Consider the following 21363-nt stretch of genomic DNA (forward strand, 5'->3'; position numbering starts at 1 on the left):
GGAGCTGAAAAAAACCATCAGCTATACTAGTATTAAAACCACTGACAGATGAAGGAAATAACATTGATTATCTTGTTACAATGGCACCTGTCAAAGGGTGGTATATATCGGTCAGTTGTCTTGTAAGCAAAAAAATGGGCAAGAGCAAAGATCTGAGCGACTTTGACAGGGGACAAATGGTGATGCCTTGTGCCCCACCCTCCCCATCATAGTTATGGGGGGGGGGTGCCCCTAACACCATATTATGTCCCACACAGTAATGCCCCTAGCACCAAATTATGCCCCACACAGTAATGCTCAATGCACCTTATTATGTCTCACACATTAATACCCCTAGCACCATGCCTCAGTTAGTTTTGCGCTGTCAAAATTGGACAGTAGCAGTACTCATGGGATAAAAAAAAAAAAACATATACATCAATAATATAAAACGAGCCAAGGATATAAACAAAATTATATAAAAGGCATTTAATAAGCATATATTAAAAACACACACAATTTCATCTTCTATAGTTTGGCACTGTACCTGCTCGATCTCAAGGGGTTGTTTCATGCTGCTGGTTTGCTCCCTCTGCTGCCGCTGCCAATACTGTTGTACTGTTTTCTGCCTCTTCACTCCAGGCTCTGTCTTAAATGTCCCTTCCAAATGTCCGCCTCCTCCTCTAGCATCCTTAAAAACTATCTACTCTCAGGCGGCAGCCATTTTGGGAAGGACATTTTCACAGTATTCTATGCGGCCGGCCAGGTCACGTAGAATACTACACCAGTGTGCACACAATGGCTGCTGGCCAGCGCCCTGTGCGATTGCAAGGCTGGTCCAGCCCTAGAAATGCACTGGCTTCCGGCATTCAGTGGTTAGGACTGTACCTACCAAAAGTGGTTCAAACAAGGACAAACAGTGAACCAGCGACAGGTCATAGGCAGCCAAAGGCTTATTGCTACATGCAGAGAGGGAAGGTTAGCCCATCTGGTCCTATCCCAGTGAAGAGATACTATAGCACAAACTGCGTAAATAGTTAATGCTGACTATGATAGAATGGTGTTGGAACATACCGTGCATCAGTTGTATGGAGCTGCAAAGTAGCAGACCAGTCAGAGTGCCCATACTAACACCTGTCCACCGCCAAAGCACCTACAAATATACATGTGAGCATCAGACCTGGCATATAGAGCAATGGAAGAAGGTGGCCTGGTCCTAATCACGTTTTCTGTAACATCCTGCGAATGGCTGCATTCATCTGCGACTTTACCTGGGGAAGACATGGCACTAGGATGCAGTATGGGTAGAGAACAAGCCGCCAGTGGAAGTGAGACGCTCTGGGCAGAGTTCTACTGGGAAACCTTAGGTCCTAGTATTCAGATGGATGTTACTTTGACACTTGCCACCTACCTAAACATTGTTGCAGACCAAGTACACCACTTCATGGCAACATTATTTGCCTGCCACACTGCAAAAGTTGTTCAGGAATGGTTTGAGGTCCATGACAAAGAGTTTGAGGCGATGACTTGGCCTACATATTCCCCACATACTAAAACTAGTACGAGCAATGGAGGCCCCACCTTGCAACTTGCAGGACTTAAAGGATCTGCTGCCAACGTCAAGATGCCAAAATCCATGCCTCAACGGGTCAGAGCTGTTTTGCCGGCACGATGGGAACAATATTTGTGAGGTGGTTTTAATGTTATGGGTGTATATATATATATATATTTAGTACATTAGGGATATATTAATTTTCAAAGGGGCCTATGTGCAGCAGGCCCCTCCTCTGAGCAATAGCCCTCCAACTGTTTCACATCATACCTTATATTGCAAAGTGGTTTCCCTCTCTTCCCAGTGATATTCTGAGAGATGGCATACAGTATGTATACAAGACAGTAAAGGCTCCAGCACAGTGCCAGAGTCTTTGCTTTCACTGTGTGGCAAAGCTCTCACTTGGTAGATGGTGCCGGAGAGAAGGGGGACCCACTTGCCTTCACTAATTAAGTATACTCTGGGACTCAGAGTATTCTTGCTGTGCCTACACTCATTGTAAATATGACTATATATTAAATTTATATCAATGTTATCTATATTTTCAAAGCCCAGGTGTAGTGTGGTAGACTGTGTGTGTGCGGTCTTCAGAAACTACATGATCATCTTCAAATATTATTATTAAAATAACAGCACTATACTACATACAATTATAGAAATACATTCATAATGGACACGAATATATACTGTTCCTTCTCTAATTTCAAAAGATTAAAAAAGTAAATTTTGCCTGCCTAATGTATTTCATTGGTTAAATACACTGTCTAACATCTATCCCTGACATAGACATGACATGGCAGTGGGGACAGGATGTATGCAGGGAACTACTGTATATATTAACCAGGGGAGAACCACGTGTATGGGACATAACCTAAATAGGGGGCGTGTCTACACCCCTGAAAGAATTGCTGCCTCGGGTGCTCCACAGGGGGTGCCATTTATTCAAGGGTGGGCACCCACCTTCTACCTTGCTTGATTGGAAGCTGGTCCCTCCTCCTCGGCCAGCGGTGCCATCTTCCCAGTGACAATTAAACAAGTTAGTAAAGGGGCTTATACTCATGGCAACACTCAGATTTTGTAACTATCAACTTTAATTTTGTGAATGGGACAGAATGTCAAGAAGGGGGTTTCACAGTCACTTGCTTGATTTTAGAGCAAGTGTGGCCGGCACATGGAGGGGGCATAATTAACACTTAACAAATTTTAGTCTGCTTGATAAAAAGTGAGGTGTATGTAATGCTTCAAAAATAAACAGGAATATTCAATTAGCCGCAGGATTTTAACCAAAGAAATATAATTAATCTACTGGCCAATTGTGAATCTCTGCAGATATGCACGGTGCCTATACCTGTGGAATTCAATTTAAATAACAGGAACGCAAATTTTTTTGAGGGCCAAATTCTGCAGGGGCAAATAAAATGTGGCACGGAAAACTGGTTGTGTTCCGGTTGCTCCTGTGGTCTCTTGGACTCCCAATTGGCCTCACCTCCATTATGAATTGTCATTCCACTGCAGAGGAGAATGCTGGGAGAAGGAGGGTACCTACGGGAGATGTAGTCCTCCTCAGTGCTGACATTGGACACACGGGGGTCACAGACACACATACACACCGGGGGTCACACACACACACACACACACACACACACACACACACACCTCTGACAGTGGATCACAGGGGTCTCACACACTCACATGATCTCAGATATGTGCACTGCCACACTGCACCCATTATAAATACGCCAGTGAGGGTGTGGGGTGTGGAGGGGTGTATTAGGGTTTCTAAGACAAGTGCCGATAATTTTTAAAAAAAATATAGATTTTAGGAAAAATGTGCTCAGGAGGTGCTGGAAAAAAAATTGAATGCCGCCACCCAAAAAAAAAATAAACAGAGAAAAACCCCACACCCAATTTAATACCAAAAATCTCTCACAGAATTGAATATGCCTGATAGGGGGCCAGTGATCACAGTTATGTACACAAGACAGTAAAGGACTGTGGGACACTATTCCACAATCCATTGTCCCCTGCTCTGTGGAGTATTGGAGCAAGTTCACCAGTATTGAGGAGAAACAGCAACCAACCGCCAACCATGGATATATATATATATCATAACTCTGAAGAATAACATAGCAATTAATACTGGGGCATTTTTAGATTAGGTAAGGGACAGAATAATTTTCAATACACAAAGTTCAATGTGTTCATTATACAGTATATTATATATTCAGAGAGCGCAGACAGGATAGTACACTATGGGGTCTATTTACTAAGCCTTGAAAATAGATAAAGTGGATGGAGATGAAGAACCAGCCAATTACCCCCTAAGTCCTTTGCCCACCTGCTCACCCCCAGCTTCAAAGGACAATCAAATAGAAGTGATACCCAAAAGTCGGTCCTGTGCTTGGAAGAACAGAACTGTCAATTCTCGCTTTGTGACTCCCATACCCAGAGCTCCTATACTCAACATAAAGAAAACTGAAGGCCCTCTGGTATGCCCAATCAGGTCAGTCCTTTGTAATGCCAGATCTATAAGAAACAAGACTGCAACAATTGCTGACCTTATTGAATCTGCAGATCTAGCCTGTATTACAGAGACCTGGCTAGATGAAAATGCAGCACCTATATTGGAGGCTGTGGTCCCAACAAACTACTCTGTCATCCACAACACAAGACTGGACCACAGGGGTGGCAGGGTGGCTATCTGCTTCAAAAAAGAATTTAAACTTAGGGTCCACCCTATGGAAATTACTTGCTCATTCGAGTGCATTGCTGCCTGGAGTTCAACAGCATTAGGTTTCAGAGTACTTCTCATTTATCGGCCCCCTAGAGATGGAAAGATATTTCTACAAGAAATTGCAGAAACTGTTGCTGGCCTGGTTCTGGTACATCAAAGATGGCTCATCCTCTGTGATTTCCATGCATGGGTGGATTATGAGCTCTCACGCCTTGGCTAAAACCTCCTGTGCACAATGAATAGTGTTGGCTTCACACAGGTCATTCCCTCTGCCACACATAAAAGTGGTCACACTCTCAATCTTGTCTTTCAGATTGGATTAGAAGTCACTGACCTAAAAATAAACCCAGTCATTTGGTCAGACCACCACTCCCTTTGGTTCTCAGTTGTAACCCCTGAAATAAGATCTTTGCCCGTGGAGTTGACCAGGTATCGTCCAAGGAAGGGTATGACTCCCCATGCTCTTGCAACAAATCAGGTTCTCTCTGCTATACTGGGTGCCTCTGAAGATCCATGCTCCCTAGTCCATTATTATAATAGGGATGTTATTGCTGCAATTGATATTATCGCCCCTGTGCGTAAAAGACTCTGTAAACCGCAACATCGAGCTCCCTGGTTCGACAACAGTGTTAGTGAGCTCAAGAAAAGGGGGCATAGACTGCAAAGATGATGGAAGAAGACTAACCTAGTGGATGACAAAATAAAACTTATAAAGCATAATGAAGAATATCTATCGACAATTACCCATAAGAAATCACAGCTCCTGTCAAATGAGATCAAGGCAGCAAAAAATAGGCCAGCTCAACTTTTCCAGACAGTGGAGATGCTTTGCAAGCCAGCATGCCTGCAGATGCCTGCAGACTGATGGTACCTTATCTCAGTCCACTTTATCTCTGTCCAAGGCTTAGTAAATAGACCCCTATATCTGATTATTCCCTGCGGCTTGATTTTTATTCTGCTACTTATTGTACAAAAGCCAGAGGCGTAAACCAGAAATTTGTGGGCCCCATAGCAACATTTTGAAGGAGCCCCCGTCTCAATGCTTCTAACGAAACACCGCTCCGCAGGAGTTGTTAATTTGTGCCCCAAAATAGTGCCCTAGTTCATTTTTTGAACCATAGTAGAGATGTTATGCCCAATAGTAGTGCCCTAGTTTCTTTTATGAACCATCACAGTGCCCCTAGATCATATTATGTAATATTTTAGGGCTGCCAGTACACATTATGCAACACATACCCCCAGGTCATATTATGCCACATTACAGCGCTTCGCTTCATATTATGTAACATTATAATGCCTTCCAGATCATTTTATGCAGCAATACAAAGAGCATTTCCAGCGGCATAACTAGATATAATCTAAGCACCAAGGCTAAAGTGTGTAAGGGCCCCTATGTATCACCCAATGCTGAAAAATGCATATAACACATGTAACTGTGACAGGGAAGGTGGCCCCTCTCAGCTCTGGGCCCCATAGCAGCTGCACTGCCTGCACCTATGGTAGCTACACCCTTGACAAAAGCATCACTAACTGGAAACTGTCAATCAATTAAGCAAATCTATTGCAATATAAATTGTATATTAGTAAAACATTTTACCTTTATTTCCAGTCTCCTCTGCAACATATTTAACTGCATCATCAATACTGCGAGGATTTGTTACATTTAATATGACCGTTTTCAGGTCAGGAGAAGTACAGACTTTTAAGTCTTCTCTCCCTTTCTCTGTTAGACAGGCTGCGATGATAGTAAATCCTTTTCTGTGAAGTCTTTGGGCCAGTAAGTTTCCAAAGCCAGAGTCGCACCCGGTGATGAACACGTGTTTTCCACGAATATCGCTGACTTTCAGACTGTCTCTAATGATCCAGCAAACTAATAGGAAGACAACGGAGGTCAGCGTTCCCAATAATGCTGGATGAACAAGCCAGAGCTATAAGAAATGAATTGAAAATTCAACTATTTTATTCAAGCATACAGGAACATTAACAAAATACAATGGATGATTTGAGTTTTAATGAAGGTGATTATTTAGGGCAGTGGTTCTCTAACTCGGTCCTCAGGACCCCACACAGTGCATGTTTTGCAGGTAACCCAGCAGGTGCACAGGTGTATTAATTACTCACTGACACATTTTAAAAGGTCCACAGGTGGAGCTAATTATTTCACTTGTGATTCTGTGCGGAGACATGCAAAACATGCACTGTGTGGGGTCCTGAGGACCGAGTTTGAGAACCTCTGATTTAGGGAATACTGTATGCTGTATTTGTAGTAGCACCGACAGGTGATTACCTCTATAAATCTGTCCAGGTAATCTTCCTCTTCCTCACCCTGAAGAAAGCAAAGAACAAAAACAGTGAATTATTAAAGCTGTTGTAAGATAAACACATGTTAATGAGTAATGAAAAAATGAACACAGCTAATTTACAGTATGTTTCTGCAATTCTTCAAAGTAAAGCCTTATAGTGCCCGATATCCATTTTATTTTAAAACGTGCTGTGTTCCAAAGGGACAAATTCCATCAAACATCATGTTTTAGTAATCTTATGCAGCTGCTTTTCCTGGCTGGAGCCATGAGGGCTGTTCCATGATGCCATTTCCCTGGGTATCTTCCCGCAACCCTGTGCAAGGTCGCTAATGGGAAAGGGGTATAAGCAGGAGGATCAATCACAAGTAACGATGTAAGAGATTATGGCTTGTGATTGGTTACACACTTCCTGTGTAGCTGCTAAACCAAGGAGCTTCTGGCAACATGGCTACATGGAACAGCTAGACCGGCCAGGTAGAAGAAGAGGGCTATTTCTCATTCCCATAACTTACTTTGCTGGTGTTCCTTTTTCCTTCCTTTTTTTCCTCAAACTGATTATTTACAATTTGCTAAGGGTCATGATACTACCATGGTGACCAAAGTCACATGACATACGTGACCAGAGAGGCTATAGAACAACCATCTGGTTAGCATGCTCCCTCACAGCACAGTCAGTCAAACACCAAGTATTTATATACTATTATTACATGAAGAAAGGGCTCTGACTCAAAAGTCGGATTCAATTATGCTAAACAGGTACAAAAAAAAAAAAGCTTTCTGGAAAATGAAGAAAAAATAGTATCACAAATGTAAAATATAGTGACAAACTGAACATACAGCAAACAACGAAATATATATATATCACTAGCTGTAACTGGTGTATGAGTGACAGCAGGGCACCCTGGCATGTCTTGTTTCTCCACAGCTCCAGAGCTACAGGGTGCCTAATACTGCAGTAGAGGAAGGTAGAAGAAATGTACAGATACAATGCAAATACAGAGCAATTTCTCCAGCAAATCTGAGGGAATTAGCTACACTATAATCCGGTAATACATAAGCAGTAATCACTTAAACATATAAGACGTGACAGACGCTACAAGGTATAGGAATATGGAAGTGCATCAGTAGGAATAAGAGAGCACTCAGGGGTTTATTCAGATGTGGAAGCAAACAAAAAAAGCTAGCAACTGGGCAAAACCATGATGCACTGCAGATGGGGCAGATGTAACATGTGCAGAGAGATTTAGATTTGGGTGGATTATATTGAATTTGTTTCTGGCTGCTTTATTTTTACACTGCAATTTAGATTTCAGTTTGAACACACCCCACCCAAATCTAACTCTCTCTGCACGTTACATCTGCCCCACCTGCAGTTCAACATGGGATTGCCCAGTTGTGTGCTTTTTTGGTTTGATTACAAACCTGAATAAGGCCCTTAATGCATTAAAGGGGAAGCTGCAAAGGCTCAAACACCTGGACTAGTGACCACATCTTTCTAATCTTTCTAATTAAACTTGGCTCCACATTAACCAATATATACACATTAGCCAATAATGTTATCAAGGGCTTGATAATGAGTAAAGCTGGGTACACGCAAGACGAAATTTTAAACAAATTTTCAGATGAAGACCATTTATTACGAAAAATTCTTAAATCATTTAGTGTGTACGCACTATGGGCCTAAATCAGACCTGATCGTAGATGTGCTAACTTTAGCAAATCTACGATCAGCTTCCCTTTCCTGACATGCGGGAGGGGGGGCGCCCAGCACAGGGCTAGTCCTCCCCGTATGTCAGGCCATGCCCCCGTCGCACAAGTACAAAAGCATTGCACAGCGGCAATTCTTTTGTACTGGAAGAGTAGCTACTCCTTGCTGTGAGGGTCGCAGCGGCTGCGTGTGACGTCACGCAGCCGATGCGGCCCACCCCCCCCAACAGTTCCACCCAGCGAACGCCTCTGCCTGTCAATCAGGCAGAGGCAATCACAGGACTGAGAAAGCCATCGGCTGTCTGGCATGCGCCGGCGCACTGCAGCGACTGCACATGCGCAGTTCAGACCTGATCGGCTGCTGTGCAAAAATGCACAGCAGCGATCAGGTTTGAATCAGCCCCTTTATCGCTAGCGATGTGGTGGTTCCTCTGTCGTCTGTACATGCAGCTCAATTTAGAAAATTTCACTAATGACTAGGGGTGAATCGCGCACTGTGTACGCTGCCAATGCCAAACAATATGGCTGAAATCCAACAATTTGTTAGTGTCGGACAACTCATGTATATCGTTTGTAAAATCGCTCAGTGAGGGTCATTCAGGTGCGGTTGAAGGTGCTCTAACTGCTGCTTCCTTGGTAGCAGTAGTGATAGCGTTGTTTGATAATGCAGTAGGAGGCGTCTATTACATGCAGAAGCCTCCGGCTGTACCACCCACCATCGGGTGGCTTAAATTTGGGTGAGGTGTGTTCAAACTGAATTCTAAATTGCAGTGCAAAAATAAAGCAGCCATTTACCCTACACAGAAACAATATAACCCACCCAAATCTAACTCTCTCTGCACATTTTACATGTGCCCCACCTGCACTGCACATAGATTTGCCCAATTGTTAACTTTTTTGGTTTGCTAACCCCCAATGTCATATGGCCGGTAGTTCCAGGGAGTTCAAGGGATATTGTGAGCGATATTGTACCGTTTGCATGTAGTCTAGTGTGTGACGCACATTTTGAACAAAAAAGATGCTCAGTGCATCAAGTCGCACAGAACCTTGAGCGTCAAGAGGGGCTATTTGCTGCGACATAAGTCACAGTATAAAAGGACACATTGGTGGTCATTCCGAGTTGTTCGCTCGCTGCTATTTTTAGCAGAATTGCTAATAGGCTAAAATCCGGCAGTTCTGCGCATGCGTATGCACTGCAGGGCGCACGCGCTAAGCAATTTTACACAAAACTATGCTATTTTACTCACAGGTGAACTAAGCTTTTCAGTCGCTCTGTTGATCGGAAAATGATTGACAGGAAGTGGGTGTTTCTGGGTGGTAACTGAGCGTTTTGCGGGAGTGTGCTAAAAAACGCAGGCGTGCCAGCAGAAAACGCAGGAGTGGCTGGAGAAACGGGAGAGTGGCTGGCCGGATGCTGGGTGTGTTTGTGATGTCAAACCAGGAACTAAATGGACTGAGGTGATCGCAATCTAGGAGTAGATCTGGAGCTACTCAGAAACAGCAAGGAAATACTTAATAGCAGAATTGCTAATCTTTCATAGCAATTCTGCTATGCTAAGATACACTCCCAGAGGGCGGCGGCTTTGTGTTTGCATTTCTGCTAAAAGTAGCTAGCGAGCGAACAACTCGGAATGACCACCATTGTAAGATATATTATTTTATGCCTTTATATAAACATGCAATAAAAACTAAAGTGGGATAAATAGATAGATAGCCATATAAAAGTATGAAAATAAAAATCAAGATTTTTCAATGACCTCCTCATGCAGTACATACTAGATATCTGCCCTAAGCTTTAATTGCACATTTTATAAGTAATTTTTCTATGTGTTATTGGTTATTTTTCTCGCACAAACATTTATTTATTTTTTTGGCAAGTAACAATGAGAGAATATACTGAAAGAAGGTTTCAAGTACATGAAACCATAAATGTAAAATTTGTGTACCGTACCAGTTTTTTTTGCTTTCAAATGTTATCATTTGTGATCAATATCTTCAGCAATACTGAGATTTTACATCAAATGATTATTATTTTGTACCTTTTGCTTATTGAGTGAGAATTCAAAACCTGATATAGACAGATCTAGCATTATAATGTGAACTGGGTGCACTGCATGGCATAATGTGAACTGGGGGCACTGGGTGGCATAATGTGAGTGGGGGCACTGCATGGCATAATGTGAGCTGCGGGCAGTATGTGGCATAATGTGAGCTGGGAGCACTGCATGGCATAATGTGAGCTGGGTGCGCTGCGTGGCATTATGTGAGCTGGGGGCACTGCATGGCATAATGTGATCTGGGTGCACTGCGTGGCATAATGTGAGATGGGGCACTGCATGGCATAATGTGAGCTGCGGGCAATATGTGGCATAATGTTAGCTGGGGCACTGCATGGCATAATGTGAGCTGGCGCACTGCATGGTATAATGTGAGCTGCGGGCACTGCATGGCATAATGTGAGATGGGGGCACTGCATGGCATAATTTGAGCTAAGGGCACTGCATGGCATAATGTGAGCTAAGGGCACTGCATGGCATAATGTGAGCTGGGGGCACTGCATGGCATAATGTGAGCTGTGGGCAGTATGTGGCTTTATGTGAGCTGTGGGCACTGTGTGGCATAATGTGAGCTGGGGGCACTGCATGGCATAATGTGAGCTGCAGGCGATATGTGGCAAAATGTAAGCTGGAGACACTGCATGGCATAATGTGAGCTGGGGGCACTGCATGGCATAATGTGAGCTGGGGGCACTGCATGGCATAATGTGAGCTGGGGGCACTGCATGGCATAATGTGAGCTGGGGCACTGCGTGACATAATGTGAATTTGTGTGTTCGTATTGACACTCAAATGTCAAGCCTGCCAAACTTCCCTAACTTGGCATACCCCAAAATAACAGATGAATACTCTGAGTTAACATTTTCACCTACCTTTGTATAAATTGTCAGGGCAATTTATTTTAAAGGTAAAATCTCTCCTGCTAACCTTTCAGCCCTGATCTGGCCCAATGTCATTATACCGTGCATCCAGAAAGTACTCACAGCGCTTCCCTTTTTCCACATTTTGTTATGTACTGTAACTCACATGCACTTACGGATGCACTGTGTACACTAGTATGGGGACCTACATTCATCAAGATACCAAAATACAACATTTTTGGAGCTTCACTGCTGGAACCTTCAGATGGCGTTTGTTCCTGCACCCCCTCCTTCCCCTCGGAGAGAGAGAGAGACAGACAGACAGATAGCTACGACCGATAGATAGATAGATAGATAGATAGATAGATAGATAGATAGATAGATAGATAGATAGATAGATAGATAGATAGATACCGTAGATTATAGATGATAGCTAGATATTGTAGATACTGTAGATGATAGATAGATAGATAGATAGATAGATAGATAGATAGATAGATAGATAGATAGATAGATAGATAGATAGATATGAAGCAAAAAACATCCGGCACTCCAGAAACAATGAATAAATGCCAGGGTGCCCTCCTAATGATAATGCAGAGGAGATGTCCTTCCCCACCTGTGGCTCAGGTGTTAGCAGCGAAGGAAATGAGGCGGCACTCCATGGACTTATGCAAAAAAGGTTATTTGTATTTAAAACATAGTGACATCAAAGTTGCATCGTGTCAAACAAAACAAGACGCAGGTATCTTACGACGTTTCAAGGCATGGCAGCCTTTTCATCAGGTAAGTAAACCCTGGTGCTGTGGAGAAGAACCAAAAATTTTTTGAGGCCCCAGTGCAACGCACTGCTTGCACTGGCGGTAGTTCCGCCTCTGATAGGGTATGTAGTGTAGTATTATATTGCAGCATATAGGGGCATGTAGTGCACTGATGTGGTGTAGCATATAAGGGGATGTACTGTAGCATATAGGGTATGTAGTGCAGTGTATAGGGGATGTAGTATAGTGATATAGTGCAGCGGATAGGGGAATGTAGTGCAGTGATGAAGTGCAATGTATGGAGACACACGGGGGCATGTAGTGGAACATGCTGTCGGAGGGGGGGCATGTGACGCTTAGGGCATTTGGGACACGTAGGGGAATATTGTGCAATAGTGTCCCCTTTTTTTGAAATCTGATTAATTTAGTCTAACAGGGATTTGTTTTGTTTTGGGGGGTGGGGGATGGGGAGAATTACTGCCTTGCCCCGGGTGACAAAAATCCTGGTTTCGACCCTGCAACTAGTACCAATAATTCAGTTCCAGACTTAAATTTAGGCCTTGACATTTTATAATTAAAAGAGCAATATGAATATGTATTCAGTTACAGATAGCACACAATCCCAATAAGACGAAAGTGACTGATTTATCTGTAAGCTCCTTTGCTGCATTGGTCTTGCTGGTTGCCACCAACTCCATGTTCGTGGCGCACTCACTACTTTCCGCACTCTCATCTGTCCTATTCTTGGTGAGATAGAGGTCAGCGAGTCAGCCTATTTTCAGTGCTTACTGCGATGATGTTGGTGTATTTACATTTCATCTTTTACAAGTGTGGTTTATTTTACAGAATGTACAGTAAAACTAGTTGTGTAGTTGGAAACACATAACATAGTTGTATAAATGAAAGTATGGTTTATGTTTTCTTGCTGGTACCATCATCATTCATTTTATCTGACTCACTGATAGCAAAAGGTTGCTGACCCCTGTTCTATAGTATACTCAATACAGGTTGTTTTTTTTTTTACAGAGATTTACTGTAAGTAAACAACAAAAGAATATACAGTACTGATTCCAAAAGTTATCGTATATGTGCAGACACAAATGTAACATTATTGTTGATGCAGTTTTGTTGCTTTATGTGTTATAAACTGATGCTGGTGTTTTTATCCGTATTCTATGTATTACAAGGAACAGAGTCCATCGCTAAATGGCTTATTGACTGCTGTTTTAGCTCGTGACCCGCACATTACAAACCCATTTCACAGAAGGCAAACAATCCAAACAGTAAATAATGTAAGCCAATACAAAGCTAAAGTATTAATCATTCATAGAAACAATGTAAAAAACTGATAACGTACTTACATAATTCAGCTGCATCTTGGAGGACTACGGTATTATCTAGCACCAGATGACTGGGAGAGATACCTGCTCAATGCATTGCAGTTGTACACACATTTCTTTGCACAGGTATAATAATAAATCCCATCTCCCAAAGCTTTGATTCCAAAGGAAAAGAAAGCATCCTTTCATTTAGCAGTTTAATTCAGATAAACTTTCATTGGATCTCCAATAATCCGTATTCATCCTGTACATGTACAGAGCACACGTTGGCACATCATATATCCTTGTCCTGATTATTTTTGGAACATAGCCACTTAAGCTTATTAGTGAAGACCGCATCACACATGCATCTCAGCTCACTCAGTGCTGGTGGGGCTGTGGGTTAATTATAAATATTGTTATGCAAAGTTATCCCAGGTATTAACTCCAGCAATTATCAAGCTTTGTATCTTCACAGATTAACTCACCAGCTTTTTAAGAATCCTTTTCACAGACAGAAAGACCTCCATCTCTTTGTGTTCTTCAGGGATTACTGGCTTGAGTCAATTTCTGGCCTTTTGACCTCTCTCGTTATGTGAATGTACGGTGAGGACAAAGCACATTATATAAGTAAACTATCCACTTCATTACCAGATACTGTATAATAACAGGACAGTTATAGTCTTACAGTGGAATATAAAATGGTGAATGCTTTCTAGGTAGCCAAATCAAGGGCCTGATTCTGACCTGCTAGAGGTCCAGAGTGACAGGCTCCCTCAGCCTCTGGGCGATGCTGCAAGTACTGCCAGTGCGACACTCTCCGTCATGCTTCCAGGCCACCCAGCAGCACACAGGCAGAGGCTGAGCGGTGAGAGTCTATCCAGAACCGCATTTGGGCCTAATTCAGACCTGATTGCTCGCAAGCTATTTTTTGCAGCGCTGCGATCAGATAGTTTCTGCCTATAGGGGAGTGTATTTCAGCTTTGCAAGTGTGCGATCACATGTGCAGCCGAGTGGTACAAAAAGTTTTGTGCAGTTTCTGAGTTGCCCAGAACTTACTCAGCCGCTCCGATCACTTCAGCCTGTTCGTGGCCGGAATTGACGTCAGACACCCACCCTGCAAATGCTTGGACACGCCTGCGTTTTTCCAACCACTCCTAGAAAACGGTCAGTTGCCACCCACAAAAGCCTTCTTCCTGTCAATCTCCTTGCGATCGGCTGTGCGAATGGATTCTTCATTAAATCCATCGCTCAGCAACAATCTGCTTTGTACCCGTGCAACGTGCCTGCGCATTGTGGTGCATACGCATGCGCAGTTCTGACCTGATCGCAGTGCTGCAAAAAAACCTAGCGTGCGATCAGGTCTGCATGACCCCCTTGTTAGTAGTGAAGTATGCAGTCTCCAATGAAATGGCTTCTCAAGAGAAGCTTAATTTCCTTACCAAGATGGGCACTGATAGATTATTTGCACATGTTAAGCTCCATCTTGCTACTGTGTATGAGTGACATGGTGGAGGACGGATGTCTTCCTCTTAACTCCAGAGACCCACTACACTGCCTGGTGGGTCAGCTGATCTAGAGCCCTGCACCCAGTGGGATATCTATAATGGGTGCAGTGTGTGCAGTGCACACAGGCCCCCAGAGTCTTGGTGGAACCACATTGCACACCCTGCACAAGTTTTTTAAATACTCACATCTCCAGAGTCCCCCGCCGGTGGCAGCATCTCTCAACAAATCTCCGGTAAATGGAGCAGCGGCCATTTTTCCGGAGATTTTGGCATGCGCAGTAAGGAAATGTATAGAAAAATTGCAGCTGCTCCATTTCCCTGGAGATTTGTGCATGCGCAATAGAGTCTATGTCCCTCTAATGTTCAGACTCTATTGCGCTGATGTGCACCGGCTGCGGAGGAGGGGGCCCCAACAGAGGAGAATGTTAATATGCCTCTGCCTGCACCACTACCCATAAAGAGAGGACAGCCACCGGCTGGTAATCTTTCAGCACCCCTGTTGCACTACTGGCTTGGCTCCATCCAGATTCAGATAAGAATGGCTGTACATCCAGTACCACAAAAAGCAAAGAAGACACAAGATGAATCAGAGTCAATAAAGTACATAATGCTCGGGTATTGTCAAAAGAGTAAAGGCTATAGAGTTGTGGAATCTAAGTACAAGAAAGCTTATCAAGTCATGGCACACTGTATTTAAATAAACAGGTCAGTGCCTGCTGGGATCTGTCTTGTCTTTTAATAGCTAACAGCTAGCTGAGCGGGTAGCCCCTCTCTGCAATTTTTTTTACCATATTCTGCATATCTATCTCAGTCTGCTGGGGATCACTGGTGATCCTTCTAACCCTTTTCATTTGATAATATGGAAGTCCCTTACGTAAGGTGTTCCTATCTGTACCTTTGGTATAAAGGCTTGTCGCCAAGCCTGTAGATGTTTTTGTATTATTTACATCCAAAAAATTTATCGAGGTATCAGACATAGTATATGTTAATTGTACCACATAGTTACTGGCATTATGTCGGTCTATTGTATCTCGTAAAAGGGCCATTGGTCCTGTCCATATAACTAAGAGATCGTCAATGTACCGAAGATACATTTTTAGATGTTTAACAATCTCAGGTTTACAAAGGAAGAGCTCATGTTCAACCATACACATGAAGGTGTTGGCGTACGATGGGGCTACATTGGAGCCCATAGCACACCCCGTCCCCTGTAGGTAGAACTGGGTATCATACATGAAGTAGTTCCTCGTCAATACTAGTTCTAATAATTTCAAAAAGGTAGAGATTGGTGGCCCTTTATAACTGCAATTATCAGTAATCAATAGCTCCACCTCCTTTAATCTCTGTGTGTGCGGAATACAAGTATAGAGGCTACTGACATTGATACTACACAGTGTCAATTGCTCTGGCAAATGTTCGAGTGACTCCAACTGATTCAACAGTGCCGTAGTATCTTTTAAATATGTAGCTGTATGTTGTATACATGGATTCAAAATGGAATCAAGATAAACATGTTTGTATTGGATCTATATCCTGAAGGGCACCTGAGCAGTTTTACTATATTCAGACTATGGACTAGTGCCGGACCCTGCCTCACCATATATACTGTACCTACCTGTATATATATATATATAATGACGAGATTAAGGATAATAACCCTGAAGATTATCGCAACTACCTGCGAATGGATGTTGATACCTTCCAGGAGTTGCTGGGCTTTGTGACTCCCTACATCGAGTGTCAGGACACCAAGATGCGGAGGGCCATCCTTGCTGAGGAGAGGCTGACTGCTGCGTTGAGGTACCTGGCTACAGGGCGGTCGCTGGAGGACCTGAAGTTCGGGACCCTCATCTCCCTCCAAGCTTTGGGTCGGATCATCCCTGACACCTGCAAGGTCATTGTCAAGGTACTGCAGGACCAGTATTTAAAGGTAAATAAAATACACACCACACCTGTTTAGTTACTCAAACTGTTTATAGAAAAAAAGTATTTTATTTTATTTTTTGTTTTAAACAACTGGGCAAAAACTATGCAATGATTTGCTAACATGGCACATATAAATATAAAACATGGCACATATAAATATAAAGCATGACATCACAATTTGGATATATATGTTATAAAATAGATAAAATGGTTAAATAACAGTTTTAAAGAAAACGTCCAATAGCGTCCCTGGAAAACTTCCAATAGCGTCCCTGGAAAACCATGCTGTGACATTGTACTTTCCAGGGACGCCTGTGGATTTGTCATAATGCGCTTTATGTCTGCTTGCATGTAGACAAACACCCTTGGTAAGAGTCAACTCGGACCATATGCTTTTTAGACTTTTGTGGATATCTTTTATTAAATTTGGTAATACACTATTGGAAGTTTTCTTCTCTTTTATATGAATGTTTAATTGATGACTGGTGAATATCGAGACTGGCTTGACCGCTCCTTGTACAAAATGCCTTCATGTCTACTATCTTGGTAGACCATCAGCAGGTAAGAGTCCATGGATTTGGATTCTATGAATTAAAGGAGGTGTAAAACCACGGAGTCACACTATTGTCATATTTATTTCTCTTCTACATGTCATTCCCATTTTGAATTTATTGGAGGAAGACACTGGGACTGGTTGGAAATTGGTGTTGATCATTCTTACGTACTAAAAGACCTTCTGTCTGTGTTATGTTTGTGTGTGTCATCGTCAGTGTGTCAGCGTCTGCATGTGTGTCAGAGTCTGTGTATAGGCTTCTGTGTGTCAGCATCTGTGTGTCAAGCAACAATGTTTCAGCATCTGTCTGTGTGCCAGTGTCTGTGTGTCAGCGTCAGTGCATCAGCATCAGTTTGTGAGTCAGCGTCAGTAAATCACTGTCTGTTAGCATAAGTGTGTCAGCATCTGTCTGTCAGCATCTCTGTGTCTGTGTCATGCTCTACCTGGAGCAAGGTGTAAAATGCGCTTCACCTTGTGCAATGTTCATAATGATCTTTACCTGGTCCAATGTGTATAATGTGCTCTGCCTGGCGCAAAGTGTATAATGTGCTCTACCTGGTGCAATGTGTATAATGTGCTTTACCTGGTGCAATGTGTATAATGTGCTCTGCCTGGTGCAATGTGTATAATGTGCTCTGCCTGGTCCAATGTGTATAATGTGCTCTGCCTGGCGCAAAGTGTATAATGTACTTTACCTGGTGCAATGTGTATAATGTGCTCTGCCTGGTCCAATGTGTATAATGTGCTCTGCCTGGTCCAATGTGTATAATGTGCTCTGCCTGGCGCAAAGTTTATAATGTACTTTACCTGGTGCAATGTGTATAATGTGCTCTGCCTGGCGCAAAGTGTATATTGTGCTTTACCTGTTGCAAAGTGTAGAACGTGCTCTATCTGGCGCAATATGTATAACTGTTACGTTCACTATACTTGGTACTCCTGGAACTGGGCGGATGAGCCCCGAGTACAGGAACGTAATGCTGGAGTGGGAATTGAGTTCAGCAGCAAACCCCTACAGAACCCTGACTCCGTTGTTCCACCCGCGTGGTCAGTCTACGCCTGCGAGACTATGTTTGCTTGGGCCCACGACAGCCGCGTTTGGAGGGCGGATTATGTCTGCCCAACTCCGATGCCTCCCGGTCTTAGTTGGAGACGGGGCAATAACAAGGGGAACCTCTAACTAAACAGAAACTCGAGTTAGGGGCAACTACAGAACTCAAACAACAGTATGTGCGGCACAGCCGCCTGGACAAGCTACAACAAATGAAATGCTGTCCACACGCCGACACAATACTACTGTGTACCGGCGATGACAGCATACGCAGAACCCTCTGCAGAAAATCCAAAGCAAATATAACGGACAGATACGGCCAAGGCCGTAAGGTGTGGCAAAGCCGCTACTCACGAAACCGGTGTGCACACAGGCAGACAGACGGGAACCCCAAAGCCGCAGTCACAGGCTCACATAACAGGAAAGCCGGACAGATATCTTTAATAGGCTCCGGACACCAGGACTCAGGACTCTGGACTCAGGGCTACTGGATCACAGGAACACACCAGGGCAGGAACAGCTCACAGGAAACTCTGGACTCTGCCAGAGCTGAGTACACAGGATTCCAGTATCAGACAGGACCTGGACACAGATGCAATACTGGACAAGACTCTATTCAGGAACATACAGGTATCTTAGCAGGACGTCTATCACCAGCCCAGAACTGCATAGCTAGCTAGGTAATAAGGGAACACGCCCCAATCAGGATGGCTGGAAGCCAGGCACAAGGTAATTGCACAAACCCCTGCAGGTGAGAATTAACCCATAGAAAACAGGCTGCAATTACACACACTCACCACTGGCGGCCAACAAGAGTATTCTAAACAGGTGTAATGGAAATCCTGGCATGCGAACAGAACTAGAATACAAAATACATAAACGGAAAGCAAACAGGAATGAACCACTGCTTGTGGTTCATAACAATAACATGCTCTACCTGGCGCAATGTGCATAGGAGGTTCTACCTGGTGCATTGTGTATAAGCGACACTACTGTGTGGTGTAATGCGAATTGGCACTATTGTGTGGCCATGCCTCTTCCCCATGAAGCCACACCCCTAAAATTTTTCCATACCTGCATGTAGCCAGGCCTTCTGAGCAGTAATCCTGCCAACTTCACAGACTCCAACCCCTCAACAGACCCCACCCCCTATTAGGGCTGCTTCCATAAATTTCCCAGGCTGGTTTTCAATCCCAATCCACCCCAGGGGGTAGGATCAAGGGTCTGGGATTCCTCCATATCCTGGAGACTGCATCCTGGGGTGGTGGGAATCTCCACACTTCCACTCTGTAGTAGATTTAAAAAAATACACTGTTTAAATACATTTTAATTTTTTATTTCTATTTTTTTTATAGCTCCCTGCAAGTGCATCAGTATGGCAAGCCGTGGCAGAGGAGTTTGCCACCACCTGTGGGCGAGCGATACATGGCAAACACGTCCGCATCACCCCTCCTGCAAACAGCGGATCCCTTTATTTTAATTGTAAAGGGTATTTCAGTAACGTGCTGATGGCAGTGGTGAATGCCAACTATGAATTCATCTTCATTGACGTTGGCAAAAACGGATGTGCATCAGACGGTGGCTTGCTGAAGAATACCACCTTCTACGAGCAGCTTTCATGGCTGATGAGGCATTCGCACTCCACGAGAACATTATGAAGCCGTACCCCGAAAGGCACCTGACAAGGGAGAAGCGGATCTACAATTATAGGCTATCCAGGGCATGCTGAATTGTAGAGAACACTTTTGGCATCCTGTCTTGCCGCTTCCGGATATTCCTAACGGCTATCAACTTGCAGTTGGAGAAGATAGATTGGGTGGTGACTGCGTGCTGTGTCCTGCATAACTATTTGCGCAGAAAAACCACCCAGCATAGGACACTGCCCAGAGCAACGCCAGGAGACCCAGAACACCCAGAGGAGACTTCACCGTTTCCCTCTGCGGAACCACCTCCACTCCATTCTAGGGCGAGTGTATGGGTAAAACAATTCAGGGACGAGTACCTGGCCTATTTTAACGGGGTAGGTGCAGTCGATTGGCAGGAGGACCACATTTAAGTGGACTGTGTTGGACTGATGGACTGATGGAACGTGCAAAAACTTTAATGAACCTTTTAAAAACTTATTTCCAAAAAATAGGATTTTAATACCTACCGGTAAATCCTTTTCTCTTAGTCCATAGAGGATGCAGGGGATGCTTCAAGAACCATGGGGTATAGACGGGATCCGCAGGAGACTTGGGCACACTTTAAGACTTTGAATGGGTGTGAACTGGCTCCTCCCTCTATGCCCCTCCTACAGACTCCAGTTTAAGTAACTGTGCCCAGGGAGACGGACATTTCGAGGAAAGAATTTATTGATAAACCACGGTGAGCATTTTACCAGCATGCCGCAGAACAAGGCATTCAATAGAAAACCAGCCGACGGCATGAAGAATATGCAGCACTACGCTGACATAAAGCGTAACACAACCTGTGTGTGTAAACACAACCAATAACAGCATAACGCATGTCATGACATGAATAACGGCAGTTACAGGCTGACTTAAACGCAACACACCATGTGTGTAAACAACATACCCAATAACTGCAGATACAGTACGCACTGGGACGGGCGCCCAGCATCCTCTACGGACTAAGAGAAAAAGGATTTACCGGTAGGTATTAAAATCCTATTTTCTCATACGTCCTAGAGGATGCTGGGGATGCTTCAAGAACCATGGGGTTTGTACCAAAGCTCTAGAACGGGCGGGAGAGTGCGAATGACTCTGCAGCACCGATTGACCAAACAAGAGGTCCTCCTCCTCAGCCAGGGTATCAAACTTGTAAACTTCGCAAAGGTGTTTGATCCTGACCAAGTAGAAGCTCGGCAAAGCCATAATGTCGAGACCCTTCGGGCAGCTGCACAGGATGAGCCCACCTTTCTGGTAGAATGGTGCTTCACCGATTTCGGTAATGGCAATCCAGCCGTAGAATGAGCCTGCTGAATCGTATTACAGAACCAGCGTGCAATAGTCTGCTTGGAAGCAGGAGCCCCAATCTTGTTGGGAGCCCATAGG

At 43.8% G+C, this 21363-nt stretch overlaps 1 protein-coding gene across 3 annotated transcripts in view; it reads right to left on the bottom strand.

The window, feature by feature from the left end:
• LOC134944740 (retinol dehydrogenase 5-like) overlaps nucleotides 1-21363 on the bottom strand; it is a 96550-nt gene that overhangs the window by 15523 nt on the left and 59664 nt on the right. For 2 of the 3 annotated variants that reach the window (XM_063933570.1, XM_063933572.1), the window contains exons 2-3: nucleotides 6553-6591; nucleotides 5863-6193 (exon numbers count right to left, since the gene is read on the bottom strand). In XM_063933570.1, coding sequence (XP_063789640.1) covers nucleotides 5863-6193; nucleotides 6553-6591 — 370 coding nt within the window. Of the gene's footprint in view, nucleotides 1-5862; nucleotides 6194-6552; nucleotides 6592-13314; nucleotides 13669-13760; nucleotides 13860-21363 lie in introns of all 3 variants that reach the window. The other variant, XM_063933571.1, reaches the window with a different exon arrangement.

This window comes from Pseudophryne corroboree, chromosome 7 (genome assembly GCF_028390025.1).
Source record: "Pseudophryne corroboree isolate aPseCor3 chromosome 7, aPseCor3.hap2, whole genome shotgun sequence".
Lineage (NCBI taxonomy): Eukaryota > Metazoa > Chordata > Amphibia > Anura > Myobatrachidae > Pseudophryne > Pseudophryne corroboree.